Source organism: Megachile rotundata, chromosome 13 (genome assembly GCF_050947335.1).
Source record: "Megachile rotundata isolate GNS110a chromosome 13, iyMegRotu1, whole genome shotgun sequence".
Lineage (NCBI taxonomy): Eukaryota > Metazoa > Arthropoda > Insecta > Hymenoptera > Megachilidae > Megachile > Megachile rotundata.
In genome coordinates this window covers 13419985-13440158 of record NC_134995.1, presented here as the reverse complement: position 1 = coordinate 13440158, position 20174 = coordinate 13419985, and the positions used below count along the sequence as shown (strand labels likewise).

Below are 20174 nucleotides of genomic sequence, written 5' to 3'. Positions count from 1 at the left end.
AGAATCGAGGGACCATGAGAAAAATAGAAGAAAAACATCCTCGGATAAAAACGACGACAGCTTGATGACTGTGCAAATATTCTAATTTTGTGACACGTCGTATTGCATCTCCCACGATCGAGAAAACACAATTTATATGGGATGTTAATACTTTACCCAGTTGTGTAATTTGACACATATCACAGGGAGGATGAAGCCACAGCTGATACCCTGGGATCGAAGATGTTAAATTTAAACTACGCGTTCGACATGGCCATAAATTTGAACAGACACCGAATACAGATGTATCAATATCGCAAAAACTTCTATCGGGAAATTTACTACGATTTGAATCGTGCTTAGAACATGTGGAACATCATTTGAAATTCTGAAGAAATAAAATAAACCTTCACTAGCGAGCGAAGGTCCCATCTCGATTTGGATAAAAATAAAAAATTAAAGTAGACTGCGTTGTTATACGACTCCGAACTTCTATCGAAAGAAATGTAAAATTTATTACTATTTGAATATTAGTGCTTAGAACACGTAGAACATAATTGAAAATTCTAAAGAAATAAAATAAACTAATTTCAAGAAGGTCCCATCTCGATTTGGATAAAAATAAAAAATTAAAGTAGACTGCGTTGTTCAACGATTCCGAACTTCTATCGAGAGAAATGTAGAATTTATTACTATTTAAATATTCGTGCTTAGAACACGTAGAATATAATTGAAAATTCTAAAGAAATAAAGTAAACTAATTTCAAGAAGGTCCATCTCGATAAAAATAAAAAATTAAAACAGACTCAGTTGTTCAACGATTCCTAAACGCCCGGAGAGTGTAGCAACCCCTAATAACACCCCACCAAAGAGACGAATGGTGGAAGTTATAATTGCGGCCCATGCTGCATATGTTAGTTCGTTGCTGAGCTTGTAAAACCACGACACGAGCCACCCCGTACCCTTTGCAATTTCTCATTCCACCTGTCTCCGTCTCTTTATCACTCTCGAACTGTCCAGGGAACTATCAACCCCTCACTCTCGGACGAAACTACCCCGGAACAGCGCCATTATACCGGCCACGGATTTATTGCCGGTGTTTTTGTCGTTGTGCACGCCTGCTACACCGACTCATTTAGAAAATTTCGTTCGTCGCACTGCTTCCACCATTTTTTCTTCCCTTTTGATGCACAAGACAATTTATTGGATGTATTTTTAAACGTAAGCTCTCTTTATCTATCACTAGTATTGTTTTTAAAAATTACCACACTTATAATATGGTTAATCAATTATGAATACACGTGAGTACATTAAAATAGCTTTCAGATAAGTGTAGATATGTTTTTAAGACAAAATGGAGGTACACTGATGGTAATTTGACCGTCACCTCCTGAAGGTCAAACTTTCACAAGATTTTTAAAAAGTTATATTAAATTATTCTGTGGTAGAGTAAGATAAATGAAGGTAAACGATGGTTAACTTAATTCCATCCAACGTAACTTCGTAGATCTGGAAGTTCGGATATCCTGAACAGGAAAAAATATTACACGATTTCCGATAGGAAGTCTCGAAGAAGGCCACGATACGAGAATATTAACCGAGCGTGCTTTAGTTCGGTCACGTACGACCACGGCAACATTTCCATGCTCTGTTTCTTTCCTCGGAAAGTTATAACGGCAATAAGCGAAATCTTTCCGAAACTGCCACTCCGAACTTCGTTAACGTTGCGTGCTTTACCTACGAAACCGTTTATCCAGTTTGTCAGAGACTCCTTTTACACATTAATTAGAGTGGAAAGAATGCATTAGAGAGAACGTGGGGCAATTGCTAAGGGATGAAACTGATGGCTGAAAATTTAATCGAGATTAAATTTAATGATCGTACGTCCGTTAATTTCTCGGCGTCTTGAGACCCATCTTCTCGAAAGAGGTAACAAACTCCGTTTAATCCGATCCGATCTAAACTTCTCGTTGAGAGAGAGGATCATAGAAGAGATTGTACGGCTGAAAACGCGGAGTCGGGAACAACTGGTCCCAGAAGACAGAGCAGAGAACGGGATACTTAGGGCGCGAGGTTTTTGCCGTGTAATTAAGAGACAACGTTGGAAATAATGGAGTATGGCGACAAAGGAAGAAGAGCTGGCCCAGTGTCTCGCGTGTTCGTTCGTGCGTTTCAGGACAAAGAGACCCCTTTCCCGGACATTTACTAGCGGCGCCATCGCGCGGTGTGCTCGGAGATTTGTGGCGAGGAGAAAATAGCCGGGCACCGGGCAAACGGGAAATTACTCTTTGAGTTGAAACGACGAAGTACTTTAATTGCCAGGGACGGCGAGTATCGCAAATTACGTAGATTTAAGATCTACCTTAGAAATTACAACCCCTACCAAAAATATGAATTACGAGGTAATCATATTTTTGTACATCCGCAGTGGCAAAAGTAAATGTTTGGAATCTTCTATTGTACTTACCGTTCAGCGCAGTTTCCAGGCCCTGTAACCTGCCTACGACCGCAGCCAGCTGCGCTTTGTGCAGCATCGCGTCCTGTTCGGACTGCTCGCTAAGGGCTTGCTTCAGCTGCCTCTCGGCTTCTTGTTCCTTCAATGTCAGTATCTCTTGCACGTGGTCCGTGTGCACCTGTTCTTGCAGCTTCAGTTGTCGTCGCATTTCGTCGTCGAACTTCTTCTGCTCTTCCAGCAACTGCAACAAAAAGCATCAGAACAATCAGTAACACCTCATCGAAGATATTTGTAAGTTCTATTTTTAACCCCTTCCCGTGCGATTTATTTAACAGATGCGTCAGTCAAGACTCACTATTCAGGGCTACAACATTAAAACGAACAAGGAAAATTAAAATGTTGTATTTTATATTCAAGGATCCTTAATGCAACTTGTAGTTGGACCTAAATTTCAAGTTGAAGAATCTTCAAAGTTTGAGTATGGTTTATCACATTTGAGCTGTAAGTGCGTCACATGTGAAACTCGTCAAAGTATGGGAAGGGGTTAATTAAGACTGGAATACAAAAGTTCATAAACCTATGCCTGTGTTCATAAACCTAACCTATAACCTATAGATCATAAAATCAAGGATTACAGTCTACATATCTAGAAAATCGTTTACACATCTAACAAGTCATAATTTTTTAGATACGAACGCATAGGGTTCTGAAGGTAGAAGAGATGAAAAACTTGGAAGTAGAAAAAAATCGGCGTAAAAATTCAACAAGCTTCAAGAAGTGTAGAGATGTGGGACAAAGGGTGACAGTGGAGGAAACCACCCTTTACATTTCAAGACACGCTTTTCGGCAACGAGAGCGTAAACAAGCACAAAACAACTGCTTCAAGTTTTTCGACGAAACAAACAACGGGGAAAAATATCTACGTGTAAAGAGAAATTCTGTCGGTCGCCCCCTTTGTTCCACCGTCGCTGAAGATTGGGCTACACCTTATTTCCCCGCGTCGAGTTTATAAGACACGAGAAGAGGACGCTTTCAACAGGATCAGAATTATTAAACTCAGTCAGGGGAATACGAGAAACACTCTGCTACGAAATACCCTGATGATGCCAGATTAAACTTATTCTTAAATTCACGACTTTCGATAAGGTGATTCAAGATTGCGCTATTAGGGACGTAATTCTTTCCTAATGGAATGAACAAATGATCGAAAAAAGAGAGACCGTAAGAAGACTTTCCGTGTCGCCAGAAATCAATCATCCAGAATCTCGTCCATGTCGTCGCAAAAAGAGAAATGGGTTCTTGCGACGACTTTAACGATTTAGCTTTAAATGGACATTGATTTCTGTAGGTTACTTTAGGTAAAGGGAATTCGACTGTCAGCAGTGACTTGTAGAATCGATGAGGTTCTTCTTAATTTATTGTCGTAGACTGTTTTCAGTAACAAAAAGATCGTGTGATCAAGAAGCTATCATGAGTTAGCCATAATTAGTCAGTATTTTTTAGCTGAATCTGTAGTGTCGTGTACAGCACCAGAATGACTTAGCTATTGCTGATAAGAGAATATGTCAGGTAAAATTGATTGATATCAAAGAGTTGTTCACTTGATGTTACTAGCTTTTTAAGAGGCGACAAGTACAGGTAGTTAAGTGCCTCACCCAGTACTTGAAATAATAAAGAAATAACTTGAAAAGAATTCATCAAACTTTTCTTCAGAAAGGTCTTAGTCGTCAGAACTGCCTCTGAGTGTACAACCGGAAGATCACAAGTACTTGTTTCGAATAAAACCGAAAGACTCGGGTCACCTGTCCGGAACATTAGCTTAACGAGACTTTGATTAATTATCCCCTCTCAAGACGGCCTTATTGGCAAGTGACCCAGGTAGAACCTCTAATCCGAAGCTTTCTCCTTCCTCGAGCAAAGTGCTTTGCATACGTCTGTAGGTTGTGTACGGCTGCGAATGGTGTTCCGTCGGGCTGACGAGCTCGTCGTGGCGTGTTAAATCGTCTCTGTGTCGCCTGTGAACCGTCGTGTCAATAATTAACAGCTGGCTAACTTGACAAGCTACGGTCGTAGGTGCAAGAGAGAACACGTTCGCGAACATCGCGAATGGAGTAGCACCGGCAAATCCAACGGGATCTCGTACGCCCGTGGACCAGGTTATCCTGGATTTTCCATTAAGGCGGCGATAAGCTATCGTTAAGAGGATATCCGACGCTTTCCACCGATCGAACAAGTGGTTTGCCGTCAATTAACGCGCGATCGATGCTATTTAGATCTGCGATACACTTCCAAATTTACTATATTGCGAAACTGAGATTTATTCTTTTAAGTGGGTAATTGGGGAAGAATTTTTGGTATTTTGCTAGCATCTTGGGATGTAGAATAGAATGGAAGGTGTAGAAATAGGGACTGTTGGAGTCTGAGGATCTGGAGGTCTGAGAATCTAAGACCTTTGGATGTAGAATAGAATGGAGGATGTAGAAATGTGGGACTGTTAGAGTCTGAGGATCTGGAGGTCTAAGAATCTAAGACTTTGGTTTTGGAATAGAATAGAAGATATGGAAATGTAGGGATCTAAGACTCCAAGGGTCTGGAGGTTTAAGAATCTAGGAATGTAAAGATCTACAGGTCTGCAGAAACAGAAATTTCAAGATTTGCAAATCTGTAAATTCAGAAACGTAGATATCTAAGATTGCCACAAGTCTCCCTATCAAAAATTCCTAATAAAATAAAAATCCTAATTCCTAATAAAAATTCCCCGACCAAATTCCACACAAAAAATGAAATAATACTAAAAAGAAAATGAGAAGATAATTTTTGACAGTGTGCCACGTGAAGTTAGATTAAACGAACGAGTGGTCGCGTGCGATGCGACATAGGGTAAAAAAGAAATAATAGAACGGCGCGAACAAAGCTCGTTTTCGAACGCGCACCGAAAACAATCCACCAGACGAACGCGGACGAACGATGATAATCCGGCGCATCGTTCTCTAATCCGTTTTGAAAAATCAAAAACCGTCGAAGCCTGGTGTCCGTGACCATCTGTCGCGATAACTCGACGCGCCGGATTAGTAGAATTCCTCGATGAAATTCCAGCCGGAATCGAGAGAGCTTCTCCGTTACGCTGGATAGAGCTCGATTGTTCGAACGACGCTTTTCACTCTTTTTTTTGCACCCTTTTTCGCTTGTTTGTCTTTTTTACGGTACGTTGTTGATAAGTGTTGTTCTGGGATCAACAGGGATTACTGTTTTTTTACTGATTTAGAAATTGACGCAGGTGATCGTATGGTGTGGTCATTATAATTGCAGGATTTTGGAATTTTTTAATTGTTGGGGTTGTAGATTGAATTTTGGAATTTGAGAGTTATCAAATGTGCAGATAATCAAATTTCTCAAGGTCCGATTTCCCAAACTTACTAGTTTTCTAAATTCTAAATTTCCAAATCCCCACATTTCTCCAATCCTTACAGTTCCAAATCCCTACATCCCCCAATTTCTACATCCCCAAATCCCTACATCCCCAAATACCTAAATCCTCAAATTCTTAAAGTCCCAAATCCCAAACTTCCAAATCCCTAAATTCTCAAATTCCTAAATTCCCAAATCCCTAAATTCCCAAATCCCTAAATACCCAAACCCCTAAATACCCAAACCCCTAAATTCCCAAATCCCTAAATTCCCCAATCCCTAAATTTCCAAACACCCTAACTTTCAAATCTCTAAATTTCCAAATCCCTAAATTCCCAAACCCCTAAATTTCCAAACACCCTAACTTTCAAATCTCTAAATTTCCAAATCCCTAAATTCCCAAACACCCAAACTTCCAAATCCCTAAATTTCCAAACACCCAAACTCCCAAATCCCTAAATTTCCAAACCCCTAAATACCCAAACCCCTAAATTTCCATATCCCTAAATTCGCAAACGCCAATTCCCCAAATTCGCAACACCCTAAACTGCCAATTGTCCAATTCCCCAATTTCCCAAACTCCAGCCAAAGTTCCCAAGTCGCGTGAAATAATAGCAATTAAACGATGTACCGATACGCAGCCATTTTCGCTGTATCCGTAAATGGGTTAATTTCACAACTATACGAAACAGAGGAATTCGACCGAAAGTTCTCAGCTATCGCTTTTAATTTAGCTCATCTTCGTAGTCCCAGCGCGAAAAACTATAAACTCTAATTAGAAAGCTGGATAGTTCCGAGTTACTCGCAGTTTCCGCGCTTTCTCGAGTGCTCCGATTTAGATCTAATCTCTGCGATAATCGCGTTCATTCCGTAGAGCTTATAACAGACCTGAATCTTCAACATACTTTATCAAAAATGAATTCAACTCCTAATAAAATTCATTTAAAAAATACCAAATACCGTCTAATAATACTTTACCAAATATAATATCGTACCTAACTATTGTATCTAACTAAAAAAATGAAAGATCAATAAAGTTTGTCTCCCGAAAAAAAGTAATACCAAGTCCTGTTAAAACAAGAAGAACAAAGGATAAACCAAGTATCCCAAAGAAACAATGGGCAGCAAGGGCGGCATAATTCAAGAGGGCGCAACAAAGTGAAGCTTACCTCGGACAGCTAAAACGATCGTAAGGGTTCGTAGATTAAAAGAAAGCAGAAGACAAAGTTCGAATTGAAATCGCGTTTAGCGGTAAAAATTTTTATCGGAGACAGCGGTAACACGATGCGACTCTTAAATTATTCCACGCGTCGGCCATAAAGTCCGGATGGCCCGTAATGGGACCAGAAGGCACAGGGAATCGATATCTCTCGTTCGTACGCTTCCCTCGCGGGGGAGAAGATCGAAAACGTTCGATTACATCTGCCGGCAACGTGGGAATTCCTCGATTTACGGACACCAACGTTTTCGCCGATCAGACGACGCTGCGTCGGCCAATATTTTCACCGAGGTCCGACGTTTCCGTCCTGCGAACCGGATATACGGGCTTCAACCCTCCGACCGACGTTCAAGATTTTTTTGCCCTTCCAGAAAAGCAATTTTTCACGCGTGTGCTCCGCGTATTCCCACAATTTCCATTTTAATTTGGATTTACGACGCGCTGTTTTTTGGCGTTCATTAAGACTCGTAATAAATTTATATTTAAACTAAAATAACTTTGCTTTCGAGTACACTCTCGAGGTTGTATGTTTTTGGAAAAATCTAGTTTTGTGACATAAAATGCCACTTACTCGAGTTTCATGAAAATGTCCGCGTTTCATCGATATTCTTAGTGCAAGATGGCTGCTTGCAAATCACGACAAACAATCGATTTCGAAACGTATGACAGTTTTGTGACATAAAAGTATCTCAAAATGTCACACATCGAATCGAAGCTTTATGAAAAAGTCTATCTAAAGGTTTCATCGATATTTTTAGTAAAAAATCGCTGCTCGTAAATTGCAGTTCAGTTTTGGCACGTATAGACTCTGACACAGTTTCATGACATAAAAGTATCTCAAAATGGCATTTGTCATGTATCGAATCGAAGCTTAAAACTTTACGAAAATGTTTACCTAAACACTTTGTCCAACTGAAGCTTAAAAGCATACGAAAATAATTGTATAAACTCTTACAAAATGGCCGTCGAATTAAATTCGAGGAAAAACAGATTCCATCAGAATATTAATAGAAATTGATGGATCCAAACAATGGATGAACTTAATTGACTGATTGTTCGAAGAATCATTTTGTAAAGAATGTATATATAAGCGAATGTACACGAAAGCGCGATATACGTATGCATGATGCGATATATCACGCGTCAGCGGAAATTTAAAAAATGAGAGACTATTGTCAATGCAACATGCAAGGATTCCGTTTGAAAACGAGAACAACGTCGAAATCCGAAGCTGGCGAATGTTTAATTCATAGAGAGGGATGTTTTTGACCCAGGTCGCGTGAAAGAATGCAAAACACTCTTCCGAGCTGTGATTCGAAATTCTGAATCCTCCTTTCTCAAGGATGCACTCGTGATTTATCGTCGAGAGAGAAACTGGACAATGGCAATTTCATCCTCAACCAGAATCTTATCAAAATTCTCAAAGGTGCAACTCCTGTGAACGGGGATGCCATTTTGCAAACGGTGATTTGTTGCGTGACACTACGAGATTCTGCGAAGTCACGAAATGCAACAATTTCCTAGAAGTCAGTTTCTAAATCTCGAAGTTAAATTAGAACTTCAGATTTAATTTCTCTTATTCGTTATTTAAATAGGAAGTGTCCAATTCAGGTTCACCGCAAAAAGGAGCGAAGAAACGTCGCAAGATAAAATGCTCTTATAATAGGATAATTAATAAACTTTATGGAGAGACATTCTTAAATATTAATGAGGCAACTCATCTTCGCTGATCCTTGAATTAAGTAACGATTTAACGCCCACTTTTCACTGAATGCAATTTTCCGAAAAAAATTCGCCGTTAAAACCAACCCTCTCATTTTTCTGATTCAAAAGATTTTCCAGAACGCGACATTACGACAAATAAAAGTCGGAATTCCGAAATCTCGTAAAGCTATACGCAGTGACACCGAGCTATTCAGCGATGATTTCTATACTACCGCACCTGTTTTACGATTTCACAAGCTTTTTTACGACTTTTGCATCGGTTCACCGTTAAAGCCATCATCGGGACATAAAACTCGAAAACGATGGGGTTGAAAGTTCTTGGATCGTTCGCGAGTTTGTCAGGCATAGTTCAACGATTCGATGAAATTTTCATCGATCCACGTGGAACATATTGTACAATTAAACGCGATTCCGAACACGTACACCCCCGAATTATCATTCTCAAATATTTTCATCCCGTAATTTCTATCGATAAATTAAATTCTCGTATCTCACGTTGGAAATTATTCCATTACTTCGTGGCAATCGCGTCTTTAATTGGTCGATGTAAATGCGAAACGTGCTCCACCTGTTATTTCCAAAATTCTTCATTTTCGGGATTCATAAAGTCGTTTGCAATAAATTTCGATATATGTATATTTGATTTGGTATGAAAAGAAAAAGGTATCGTAAATCAGAAAATGTCCAGACTTGGACAAAATACTTGAGAGGGCAGAAATCAGGACAGTTCCGAATTTGTTTCGGAGTGACTGTAGATATGGCCGCGACTCCAATGGAATTGAGGGCAAAAGACGAGTGGAATCAGACAACTATGACGACAGTAAGTCATAGTGATTCCTGAGCGAGGATATCTCTCGGTGTGACTAGACGCGTACACGCCGGATATACCGCAAGGCTAGTCTAAAGAGATAATATTGCCTTGCACCGGCGAAATATTGGCAACGAGCCAAATGGAAATAGATAAAAAGCCCGAAGGGTGGCAGGATCGTCTCCCTACCTTTTCTACATTCCTCCCTCTTTCTCTCTCTCTTGGTTGTGCCAAATGGATATAGGTATGTACACGTACATACATATGGGATACGCCACACCCCATGTGTAGACACACATAATGCCTTTGTGACGGTGTACACGAGGCTTTTCCAATTTCAAATTCTATTCGTACCATGAAAGTGTAACCTGCACTTGTGCACACACCATCCCCGGCTCCAATGTTTGCTTTTATCAGACAAGATATCGATTTAATCCTTGATATTAATTTGAACTTTACGAGTTCCGAAGGTGAACCTTTCTAAAAGTGTTATTAGGATATTACATTTATCTTTCTCGAAAAAGTTCGTCACACAATTCTGAAACGGATTACGCTCGTGATTCCAATCTTTTTCCCTTGCTCGCAAGGTTTCGCTTTGTTTCATTTACATACATATGCATGTGTTAAACGAATTAGCGCGACCGCGATATTGCTGACCAGAGACCGTATGACGGATATAGCGAAGTCTCCTACCTTTTTGTTGAATTCGTCTTGAAGGATCAGCTTCTCCTTCTCCAGCTCCAGACACACCAGCTTGTCCAACTGTTCCTGACTCGCCACATCACCGGACGACCTGAGCGCTGCTCTCAGTCTGTTCTCGTGCACGGTCTACGATCAAATAAACAAACAAATATAAATACGTACACCTCATTACGTGGCCTTGTTTACATTATACGGAAACGCATAACAATATTTACCCGTAGTTTCTCTAGTTCCTTTTGGAGGTTGTTTACTTTATTGTACATGTGTAGGACGAACAGATCAAAGGAGTTCTCGTCAATGGCCAGTTTTTTATTATGAATGTTGATTTCGGGGAACAGGATTTGTAATTCCTCGTTCAGGTTTTCACGAGCTGTTTTAACCTGTTTCCAGTAACGTTCGGTGATGTTACCGCTTTCGACCTCCGCCTCGTACTTCTTTTTCGCTTCGTCAACGTCGTCTAGGATCTTTTTGATGTTTCTTCTGGCAGCTGTTTTCATATGTGACGGCGCGTCGAATTTAGGATCGTCGATTAAATTGTACATTTTCTTGAGCGAATTTAAAGCTTGGGTAGCATGCTCTTCTGCTTCTTTAACGGCTGCTGCTCTCTTTTCTGTTGCTTCCTTCAGTCTGTAATTAATAAGCGTTTTATTAGATACGTGAAATTGTAAACGGATAGCAAAAAATATACGTTATGTACAAGTACCTGTTCCAGAGAGCGGTATTAGCAGTGGTACTAGCACTTTCTACAACCTTAATTACATCTTGATTATAATCTTGAATAGCGCATGATGCTTTCTGATAAGCTGCTATGGCTTTAGATGCAGTTACACCGGACGATGTTTCTAGTTCCACCAGATTTGCTGGCATTAACTCTTCAGGTACATCCTTAACAGGAGGTGAAGGTTTCTCAGCCACTAAAAAAAATCACATATGTTCAGCTATGTAGTTATTAAACAAAGAATATATTATACAAAATTATAGACTATGCTACAAAAAAAAAAGCATACCAACTTCAATTGCTTCTCCCTTCTCTTTACTTAACCTTATTTCGGCATAAGGTTCATTATTAGGTGGTTCCTGCTTGTCAACCAGAGGAACAAAAGCTGGCTTTGGTGCTACGGTACACACGTGATTGTTAAATGTTAGTAAGCAAAATAAACATGGTTTTAATTACATTGTCTATTTATACAATGAAAATTATTTTTTCCTACTAGCTAAAGGGAAAAATGAACAGTAAGGAATGTTTACAGATTAGTAAGGGAGCTCACGTATATAATCTTCAGGTTTAGTGCAATCTAATTTTTTCTGACCTGATACTTTATCTGCTTTATCTCCAAGAACTGCACTTAGTATTCTAGAAATAAAAGTGATCAATTCGTGTAACAATTATGTATTTAAATGCTGGCTTAATAGGTTTGAACTTACGTTTGTTTAAGCGTTTCAAAGAATGTTTGTATAAACTCAAAATAGGATGATTCCTCCTGAAAGATGATCTGAATCGTTTTATCTACACCTGGTATATATCCTTCAAGATTGGCACGAAATACTGGATTGTGTTTTGCATACAGCAATATTCCTGATGCACCTATTGCCACAGCAGTCAAGGCTAAGAGTGTCTTTGAGCCTTGACCCTTTTCACTTTGAGAACAAAAATTAGTAACAAGTGATTAACATAAATATTTCTAAATATTTGCTTCACTTGTTGAGATATCTTTGTACATATAGTGATACAGCATGTATATAATTTTGTTATGTAACATGGCAGAACATTGTACTAGGATTTAAATGTTTAATACCTTTTTGTGGAATCAGTTGAGTATCTATGTCCAGAATATCTGGATGTAAGTTTCACATCCTTGAACAACCTAAAACATGTAGTTAGGCTTATATAAGATATTCTAAATCCTATCAATCAATAGAGTACTCAAAATAGTAATCAAAATTACACAATTGAACATATATCATAGTCTATTTTTATAGAATTTATTAAACTATTTAAAATACCGATTATAACAATATTTTAAAATAAAACAATGTTAACAAAGGCGAAATATGTGAACAAGTTTAAGTCTGAACCAAATAATGTACTTATGACAAACATAACCTGACCAAAACTTAACTCTCGAAATTATAACACAATTATTACTTGTTGAAACAAATATCATCAGGTATAAATAAAAGTAATGGGTAAAAGTTTCTTTTTCTTTAGAAACAACTTAAATAATGACAAGTTTGACAATCCTGAAAACAAAACAAAATTCGCCCGCTCACCTCCATTCGGGCTCACATTTAACTCGTGCACGTGTCTCATAACACCTAGTTGTCAAATAGAGTCTGGAGGATCCATGTTTTTTGACCTGTAACGACAACGGTGGCAGTGAAACCGTCTGGAATTATGTAAGCTCCTAAATTTAAGCCATCTTGTCACACGAGGCGGGCAACCTTGGTCTTGCTCACAGGAATATTCACTGACAACTTGCGAAAACATCGTCGTTATGACATAACCACAATTTCTCACATAAGTCGTGGCTCATATCTCGCCAGAATAATAAAATAGCAACGAAACGTTAAATATTATTAAGGGAGAGACGTCTCGACGACAACGTCTAGTGGCACATAGTGACACGGTTACGTCCAAAAATCTCTTTGTTATTTCTCGTCAAATTCATTTAGCGACAAAACACTCGGTCCTCACAAATATAACCGTTTGTTTTTTACTTACTTTACGTACCCTAGTTAGACCGTTGCACGGAAATTTTAATCCAATTCGGAACATCTTTCGGGTGGCCGGTCAGGCAGCCAAAGGAAAAAGGGAACGACGGCACAAAACAGCTGGTTACCGACGGAACTACGGGAAAAGAAGAATGTTGCGTATTGTTAGTACCGCGATTCGGGGTATGTATCATAAATTTCTTCGTTGTTGCACTAACGTTTGACTTCGTTAAATTGAATAACACTTTATTGGCTTCATTTTGAACTATCAATCGTTCTGTTTCACTAAATCGTTACGCGGCAGTAGCCACAAGTTAAAAAATTATAGGTTATGTTCGCGCAACGATTTGAACTATTTTCTGTGACAGAAGGAACGATATGGAACTGTGACTGAAAGCGCGCTAATCGAAACTGTATAAAAAAGATCGAATTTAATAAATCAGTTTTACATCTCATTACATATTTAGACATTTATTTAGATCTGTATTTTATTCAACATCGATGTATTTAATATTTTTTGTTTACAGGCATCGCTGCATGTACCAATGCCAGTTTGAAAAATCCCACACTTTTTAAACAACTTCCTGCTGCCGAAAATGCGCAACAAAGATACTTCGGTGCTTTATCCTCTATAAATAAGTGGAACAATGTCGCGGACATTAAACAGAAAGCAATACTTGGGTATACATACTATTTTAAATACATTGTGCAATGTATTATATAATGCTATACCAGCATAAAACATCGTTTATAATCCAATTAAAATTTGTAGTCAAACACATGTAGGATGTGTTGTTCCTCCGACGTTGACACCTGTTAAAACTTCGGTAAGAACAGTCATAAAGTTTTCTAGAAACAAAGGTAAAAGGAAAACTGTATCCACTGTAACCGACAGATTCTACAGATTAAATTGGTAAGCATTTAATATGGCAGTGATGTGTACTACATTCTATAATATATTTTATCTTCTATCAGGGGTATATGGATAAGAACTATAGCTGGCCGTAACAGTGGAAATTGGAGGAAAAGTGACAAACAATTAAGGAGGAGACTCTCACATGTATTCTGTAATGCAACTCAATCTTACATGTTAGATAAGATGGTAACGAAATTTTGGAAAAGGCCACATTTTTATGTAGATGATCCCTATACGCCTTATCATACACGCGAGGAATTCCCCTTCACCAGAAAACGCCCACTACCGTGAACTTACTGTCAGAATAGAATATGTGTATGACCAGTTTTCTGTCAATACTTCAATAAATTAAATACTTCCCTTGAAAATAAAACTTATTGCACACGTTTTCAAATTCGAAAATTTTACTCATGGCGATCACATATACATTTTATTTAAAGTTTCCAAACTTTGTTACCGACTGTTTTCAAAGCAGAATTATTTTTTATCGAGATCACGTGGTTTCCCCCACTACCGTTCGACAACGTTAAAGTGGCGTAACGTGTTCAGTCGTAGTTCGTCCTTCGTAGCGAACAGTGCATTTTGATCATTTGCCGGGAACACCCTCCACCTTTGTCCCCACTTGAGAAGCGGTTAATAACATTATCCACGTCCTTATCTCGACGACAGACGTTTTATCGACGAAAAAATGCCTTACCGCGGTAGAGTGCGACTGCTTAGCAGAACCTGCTTTGCACTAAGAAACTCGTGTGCAGAAAAGAATCACACGCATTTTGCAACCGGTATACGCGGCAGAAATTTTTCAGTGAGCAGTGCACTCGACATGAGGTGAGTGGAACTTTCTAGCCAAAGTTAATAACACTTCAAGAACAATTAGCAAGTCACTTTTTTGAATGTATTTTGGAATAGTCAAATTTCGCGCGAATAATTTGATTGGCCTTTTGTGTTCAATTCTTTCTTTTTTATTTAGGATTTGTCGTGTTTGATCAAAACATATCTTACAGTGTTAATATACATGATTGTATATGTTCTTTCCTTTTAATGACACAAATAAGGTATGCACCGATTTAAATGAAAGACGTATTAAGCAGATGCAAATATTCGAGAATTTATGCTGGAATTAAATCGTATTTGATAGTTTATATCGATTGAAGTACGAATCGACATTGCATATGCGAAATTAAGTGCGGATGCGTTTTCATGTGTCGATGAACACATTGATATTGATTGGCAATCAGTATTCGCGGTTAGATTGTCATTCACCGGTAAATTGAATAAATCGATTTGTAACTCTGAATGAACAAGATTATAATTGATTAACGATTAATCGAATTCGAGAGATTTGATGAAACGTAGTTATATCATCGACACTGGACAGGTCTGAATTTACACGCTAACGAAACTGTTCGAGCTGAACATAGCTGCCTTCTAACATATCGCTCGAAGGGACGTTAATTAACGTAAAGATGTTTTTTCGTATAACAAACGTTGTCAAATTTATTTATTATATAATAAACATATGAATAAAGAAATTAATACATTTTATGTTCCCTCGTTTAACAACATATCTTTACTGTTTTTTTACTTTATCAAGCTTGTAAGCCGTAGAATTAATATTGTTGATTGAAGCCGATAAGCGCCAGGCGATACTGCACTAATTAAAATTAGGACAGACAGGTGTACTGCGATCGAAATATCAAGAGAGAATATAAAAGGACTTTGTTTAGGTTTTTTGTGCATGAACTAGTGTCAAATAAAATGTACTTCACGATGTATACAAATAAACAGCAGATTTATTCGACTTTTGCAACAATCTTTTCCATTTCCAATTCGATTCATGAAAAAGGATAAACTACACTGTTGAACAAGCAGGCTCGAACCTTGAGATTTATTTTCTTTTTCTTGTCGAAGGCAAGGTGAATTAATCATTGCTTCCACGAAAACCTGGCCGTACAGACAACAATATCAATGATCGTAAAAACAATAATAAAAGTACTTTCTCTAACATAAGCTTCAAGTACTTATGAGAAATAAAATTAAACGTTGGCAATCGTACGAGCAATTTACAAGTTTAAGATTTTCCATTAATAGTTTCTCGGAGATCGATTTACTCGAGGCAATAGTTTCCTGATTGAATCTAAAGGAAAGACAGGATTTCAATGTTTTTTGTCTTCGAACTTTCACATGTTTTATGCATACGTGCTACTTTTAGAGTATGCACCTTAATGCAGTCATACATTGTCTTTATGTGGAATTAACGAGGCTCGTTATATGCGAATCATCGTGTCGTTAATGAGTCGATTATGAACCTCGAAATATTTATCGGTTGTTAATCAGACCCGCGGGAATTCAAAATTTATTTTGAGATGTTTAACGAAATTAGGCGTTTGTTAATAAAATAAATATGTAAATTTATTTATTATATTACAAATACTAGTACAATTTCTGTTAATATTATAAAATATCTGCCTGACAATATGTAACATAGAAAATATATTTTCGTTAGAAATCAAAACTCCCCTCCGCAATCATCAGTAATTGCAATGACGAAAATTGATATTCGATAAAAGTGTTCTATTTTTAGAGAACGGGGTCAAGTCGCTGGCATTTCGACTTATCGCTTATAAAAAAAAGAACGATTGTTAGGTAATTGTTGAATTCAATGAATCATTACCTTACGAACTGGGTTAATCCTGACTCAGACATACAAATCGTATAACGCTGGGACTTGAATGTAACGTTGAAATTTTTCTCCATATATTGCAGAAACAGAAAATTTTCATATATTGCAGAAATAATTATTTAGAGAATGTCAGTATATTTTATTGAATAACTAACTTAATTTATTTTTTATTTACAGGTTCGTACAATTCACCGGTAAAAATGGCGGTCCGCAACATCTTGGGGTACAGCTGGTGCAGGGTGGCGACGTGATCGCGGTATCCGCGGTGGACTCACGGATTCCTAACACTCTGAAAAAGTTCCTCGAGGGTGGTGACGATATGCTGAAAAAAGCTAAAAGGTAAAGAACAGATCTCACGGACACGGATTACGAGCGGATACCAGAAGCCTCTGTTATCACGAGTTATCGCATTATGGTCATTTATTGACCGAATCTTGTAAATATGACGGTGAAAGCAGAAAAAATTAAATGTTGCGAAATAGATAAAAAGATACAACTTATTGGCGAGAATTGTTGTTGTGTGACGTTCGGAGAGGGAGTGATTGATGACTGGGAAAATTGCAAACGCATGATAAGTAGAGTGCAGTAGAATAGATAAACGATAAATAAGACTAATCGCTTAGATAGGCACGTAAGAAATTAAATCATTCCCGACTTCATCTTACATCGTTTTCTTTCCTCAGGGAAGATGATGATGTCGACCTGCAGACCCTTGTAGAGAGGTTCGTGCCAAAGATGTGTGAATATGTTCTGAGAGCTAATTAACTCCCCTGTGTTAAATTTCCAAGAGAAAACTATTTACTAGATTATTATTTATCGCTAGAATAGTATCTGTTTACTAGAGCATTATCAAGATGTTTTTTTCGATGAAGTATTTTACATTTGTTATTTTAATTTGCCCGAAAATATGCGAGCTACGTGCACACGATGAGAATGTGCTTTGCGTTGAAGTTACATAATTCCACGATCACGGACATTGCGTTCGTCACGAGGACATGATTGTCCTTGGAAATAGTTTGCCATAAAATTCGCTATTACGATACTGATAATTCCACTGTAAAAATGGTGAGCCGCGAAGGCCATCGATTTATCCAAGTTCAAACTGTTCCGACTTACATGTCCATCATCTTTTATAACACGCAATCGATTCTTGGCAAACAGAGGCCTTTCAATCGGATATAATTGACATATTTGTGTGACTGTGTCGTCGTATGTGGATTATAGTTTTACCTGTTCCTTCACTAACCAATGTTTGATCATTTCCACGTGACTGTCGCACGTGTAGAAACGTAACGATCAAAGAGTGGAATTTATTGATAAAACATAGATAGAGTTGAGCGACATGTTATTTAAACATTAAGGTACACTATCTCTTTGTTTGGAAGATCGAGTTGACCTAAACGGTAATGATATCTCACATATCATTCAAACGATGAATAAGTTTCTAAACATTAAACCTAGCAAATCTTTTTATTCTTCTGACAAAAAATGATCTAATACAAAATTGAAGATACGGTCCCAAATTTGTATTCGATTAAAAAGTGCTGAAAATTGTTCAAATATCGCTCAATTCTGTCACAGATGCTTTATGTATAGTGTTGAAATAATTTTAATATGAATAAACGTTTGCAGAATAGTGGCTGAAGGACGAAGCGTAATACCCGAGGCGGAAGTCAACTTTTTGGCGCCAGTGACGCGGATGGATAAGCTAGCCTGTATCGGTTTAAATTACATCGGCCACTGCAAGGAGCAAGGTGTGTCACCACCAGAGACTCCTGTAGTGTTCAGTAAATTTCCGAGCAACATTATTGGCCCGCGTGACAACATCATGCTTCCCTCGATTTCCGACGTAAGTTCAAGAACGATGTAGGGTACATTGGTCGGTACAAGCGCAGCCGCTCTTCGTAGCCGTGACCGTTTATTTCTAGTCTCCTTGATTATGTAACGTTAACGCACTTTTGAACTAATTATAGAAATGTATGTAATCTAAGAAAAGAAAGAAATCGAACGTGTCGCTGGACCGATGAATGAGCGTGTTCGAATCTGTTTTACCGACCAAGACGTTCTTGACCGTTGACCAATCTGACCACTAATTTCATTTCATTTGTGTTATTCAGAAAGTCGACTGGGAGGCCGAGTTAGCGGTAGTAATCGGTAAAAAGTGCAAAGGCCTGAACAAGGACGAAGGAGAGGCTTATATCTTTGGTTACACAATAGCACAGGACATCACGGCGCGCGATTGGCAAAAGTCGAAAAGAAACGGTGGTCAGTTTCTGATCGGTAAGGCGATGGACACGTTCTGTCCATTAGGACCTGCCGTTGTCACCAAAGAAGCCGTGTCCGACATTAATAACCTGGCCGTGAAGACCTGGGTAAATGGCAACATCAAACAAGATGGAAACACTAAGGAACTGATTTTTAAACCGCATGAAATCGTGGCCTACATCTCACAGTACGTGGACGTTAAGTACCTTTACGAAGTCGTAAAGATGTAAACTGTTGGTCTGATTATGTGAAATCGCGATTTGCAGATTTATGACCCTGTTGCCGGGAGACGTGATTCTAACAGGTACACCGGCAGGCGTTGGATTTACCCGCAAGCCTCCTGAATTTTTACAGGTATTATTCAGTAGATATAAGCCTTTATATATAACAGATCTAGGGCAATATAACGAGAGGGGGTCACATTTGTTGTTTCAGCGCGGTGACGTATTGGAAACAGAGATAGAAGGTTTAGGTCGTATGAGAAACAAAGTTCTCTGATCTGATGAATGGATGGTGCCCATAGAAAACGTACGGGAACGTTACAGAAGTAGGAACCGTCGTCAGAATGGTTACGGCTAAATCTCCGATCCGTTCTGAACATGTTCAATGCACGATAAACGTGAAGGAAACGGAAGCAGAAAAAAAATACGTGTCGATAAACGCGTCAGTGACTGTACAAATATTGGAACGATACGTCTCGCGTCGCAGGGTATCGAACGCTATCGAAGAAACTGAAACCTGCATCACACGTTTATGCATCACAGAAGTGCTACACCTTTTACATGCATCTCATGGATTTTACGTACTTGTACAATTAAAACAAGACTGTTTCTAAAATAACAATTTCCCCTGTCTGCGTGTTTTTTTATCGATTGTTTTTTTACCAGCCTCTATGAACTTCTATTAAAATATTTTTCGACGAACCGATTTATTAATTTTCCTTACACTTTCATTGTTTTTATTAGCATGTAATAAGTGTTTTTATAATAAATATCATATTAATCAATAAAATTAACCTTTTTATGGAAATTGAACTAGTGGCGCCATCTCTCCGGCGAACGGGGTGAACTACAAGCTTTTGAAACACGTCCTTCGTTAGTACCATTTTCTGCCACTAGTTGGCGCCACGGTCGCGGTTGCAGCGCCGTCTGGTGGCGAAAAGGAGAACTAACCAATGAGGTGTCTCAGATGCGTGTAGTTCACCCTGTTCGCCGGAGAGATGGCGCCACATGTACGATTTTTGAAAAATCCCTTTTTTTTAATTAATTAACTGCAATTTTGCATTAAAAACCACTGGAAAGC

General features: G+C 38.4%; 3 protein-coding genes across 11 annotated transcripts in view; 2 read left to right on the top strand and 1 right to left on the bottom strand.

Moving 5' to 3' along the window:
* Positions 1-13144, bottom strand: part of Mitofilin (inner membrane mitochondrial protein mitofilin) — a 39494-nt gene extending 26350 nt beyond the window's left edge. For 4 of the 8 annotated variants that reach the window (XM_076539276.1, XM_076539277.1, XM_076539274.1 and 1 more), the window contains exons 1-10: positions 13019-13144; positions 12568-12653; positions 12093-12161; positions 11722-11934; positions 11565-11650; positions 11304-11411; positions 11000-11210; positions 10512-10923; positions 10288-10422; positions 2447-2675 (exon numbers count right to left, since the gene is read on the bottom strand). In XM_076539276.1, coding sequence (XP_076395391.1) covers positions 2447-2675; positions 10288-10422; positions 10512-10923; positions 11000-11210; positions 11304-11411; positions 11565-11650; positions 11722-11934; positions 12093-12161; positions 12568-12653; positions 13019-13072 — 1603 coding nt within the window. In that variant the 5' untranslated portion in view covers positions 13073-13144. The remainder of the gene's footprint in view (positions 1-2446; positions 2676-10287; positions 10423-10511; positions 10924-10999; positions 11211-11303; positions 11412-11564; positions 11651-11721; positions 11935-12092; positions 12162-12567; positions 12654-13018) is intronic. The other 4 variants (XM_076539275.1, XM_076539280.1, XM_076539278.1 and 1 more) reach the window with 3 other exon arrangements.
* On the top strand, positions 13057-14297 carry mRpL35 (mitochondrial ribosomal protein L35). The gene is made up of 4 exons (XM_003701368.3): positions 13057-13191; positions 13536-13689; positions 13781-13921; positions 13984-14297. The coding sequence occupies exons 1-4, from the start codon at positions 13161-13163 to the stop codon at positions 14213-14215; spliced, it is 558 nt and encodes a 185-aa protein (XP_003701416.1). The 5' UTR covers positions 13057-13160; the 3' UTR covers positions 14216-14297.
* Positions 14298-14450: 153 nt separating this feature from the next.
* LOC100882218 (oxaloacetate tautomerase FAHD2A, mitochondrial) lies at positions 14451-19795 on the top strand. Of its 2 annotated transcripts, XM_003701341.3 has the most exons (7): positions 14451-14752; positions 16785-16946; positions 17291-17329; positions 18240-18456; positions 18725-19059; positions 19139-19226; positions 19308-19795. In XM_003701341.3, exons 1-7 carry the CDS (start codon positions 14613-14615, stop codon positions 19368-19370), a joined length of 1044 nt encoding a protein of 347 aa, XP_003701389.1. In that variant the 5' UTR covers positions 14451-14612; the 3' UTR covers positions 19371-19795. The 2 variants fall into 2 exon arrangements, with proteins under 2 accessions (XP_003701389.1, XP_003701388.1); XM_003701340.3 differs by lacking the exon at positions 17291-17329 and having other exon boundaries at positions 14456-14752.
* The last annotated feature ends 379 nt before the right edge of the window (positions 19796-20174 follow it).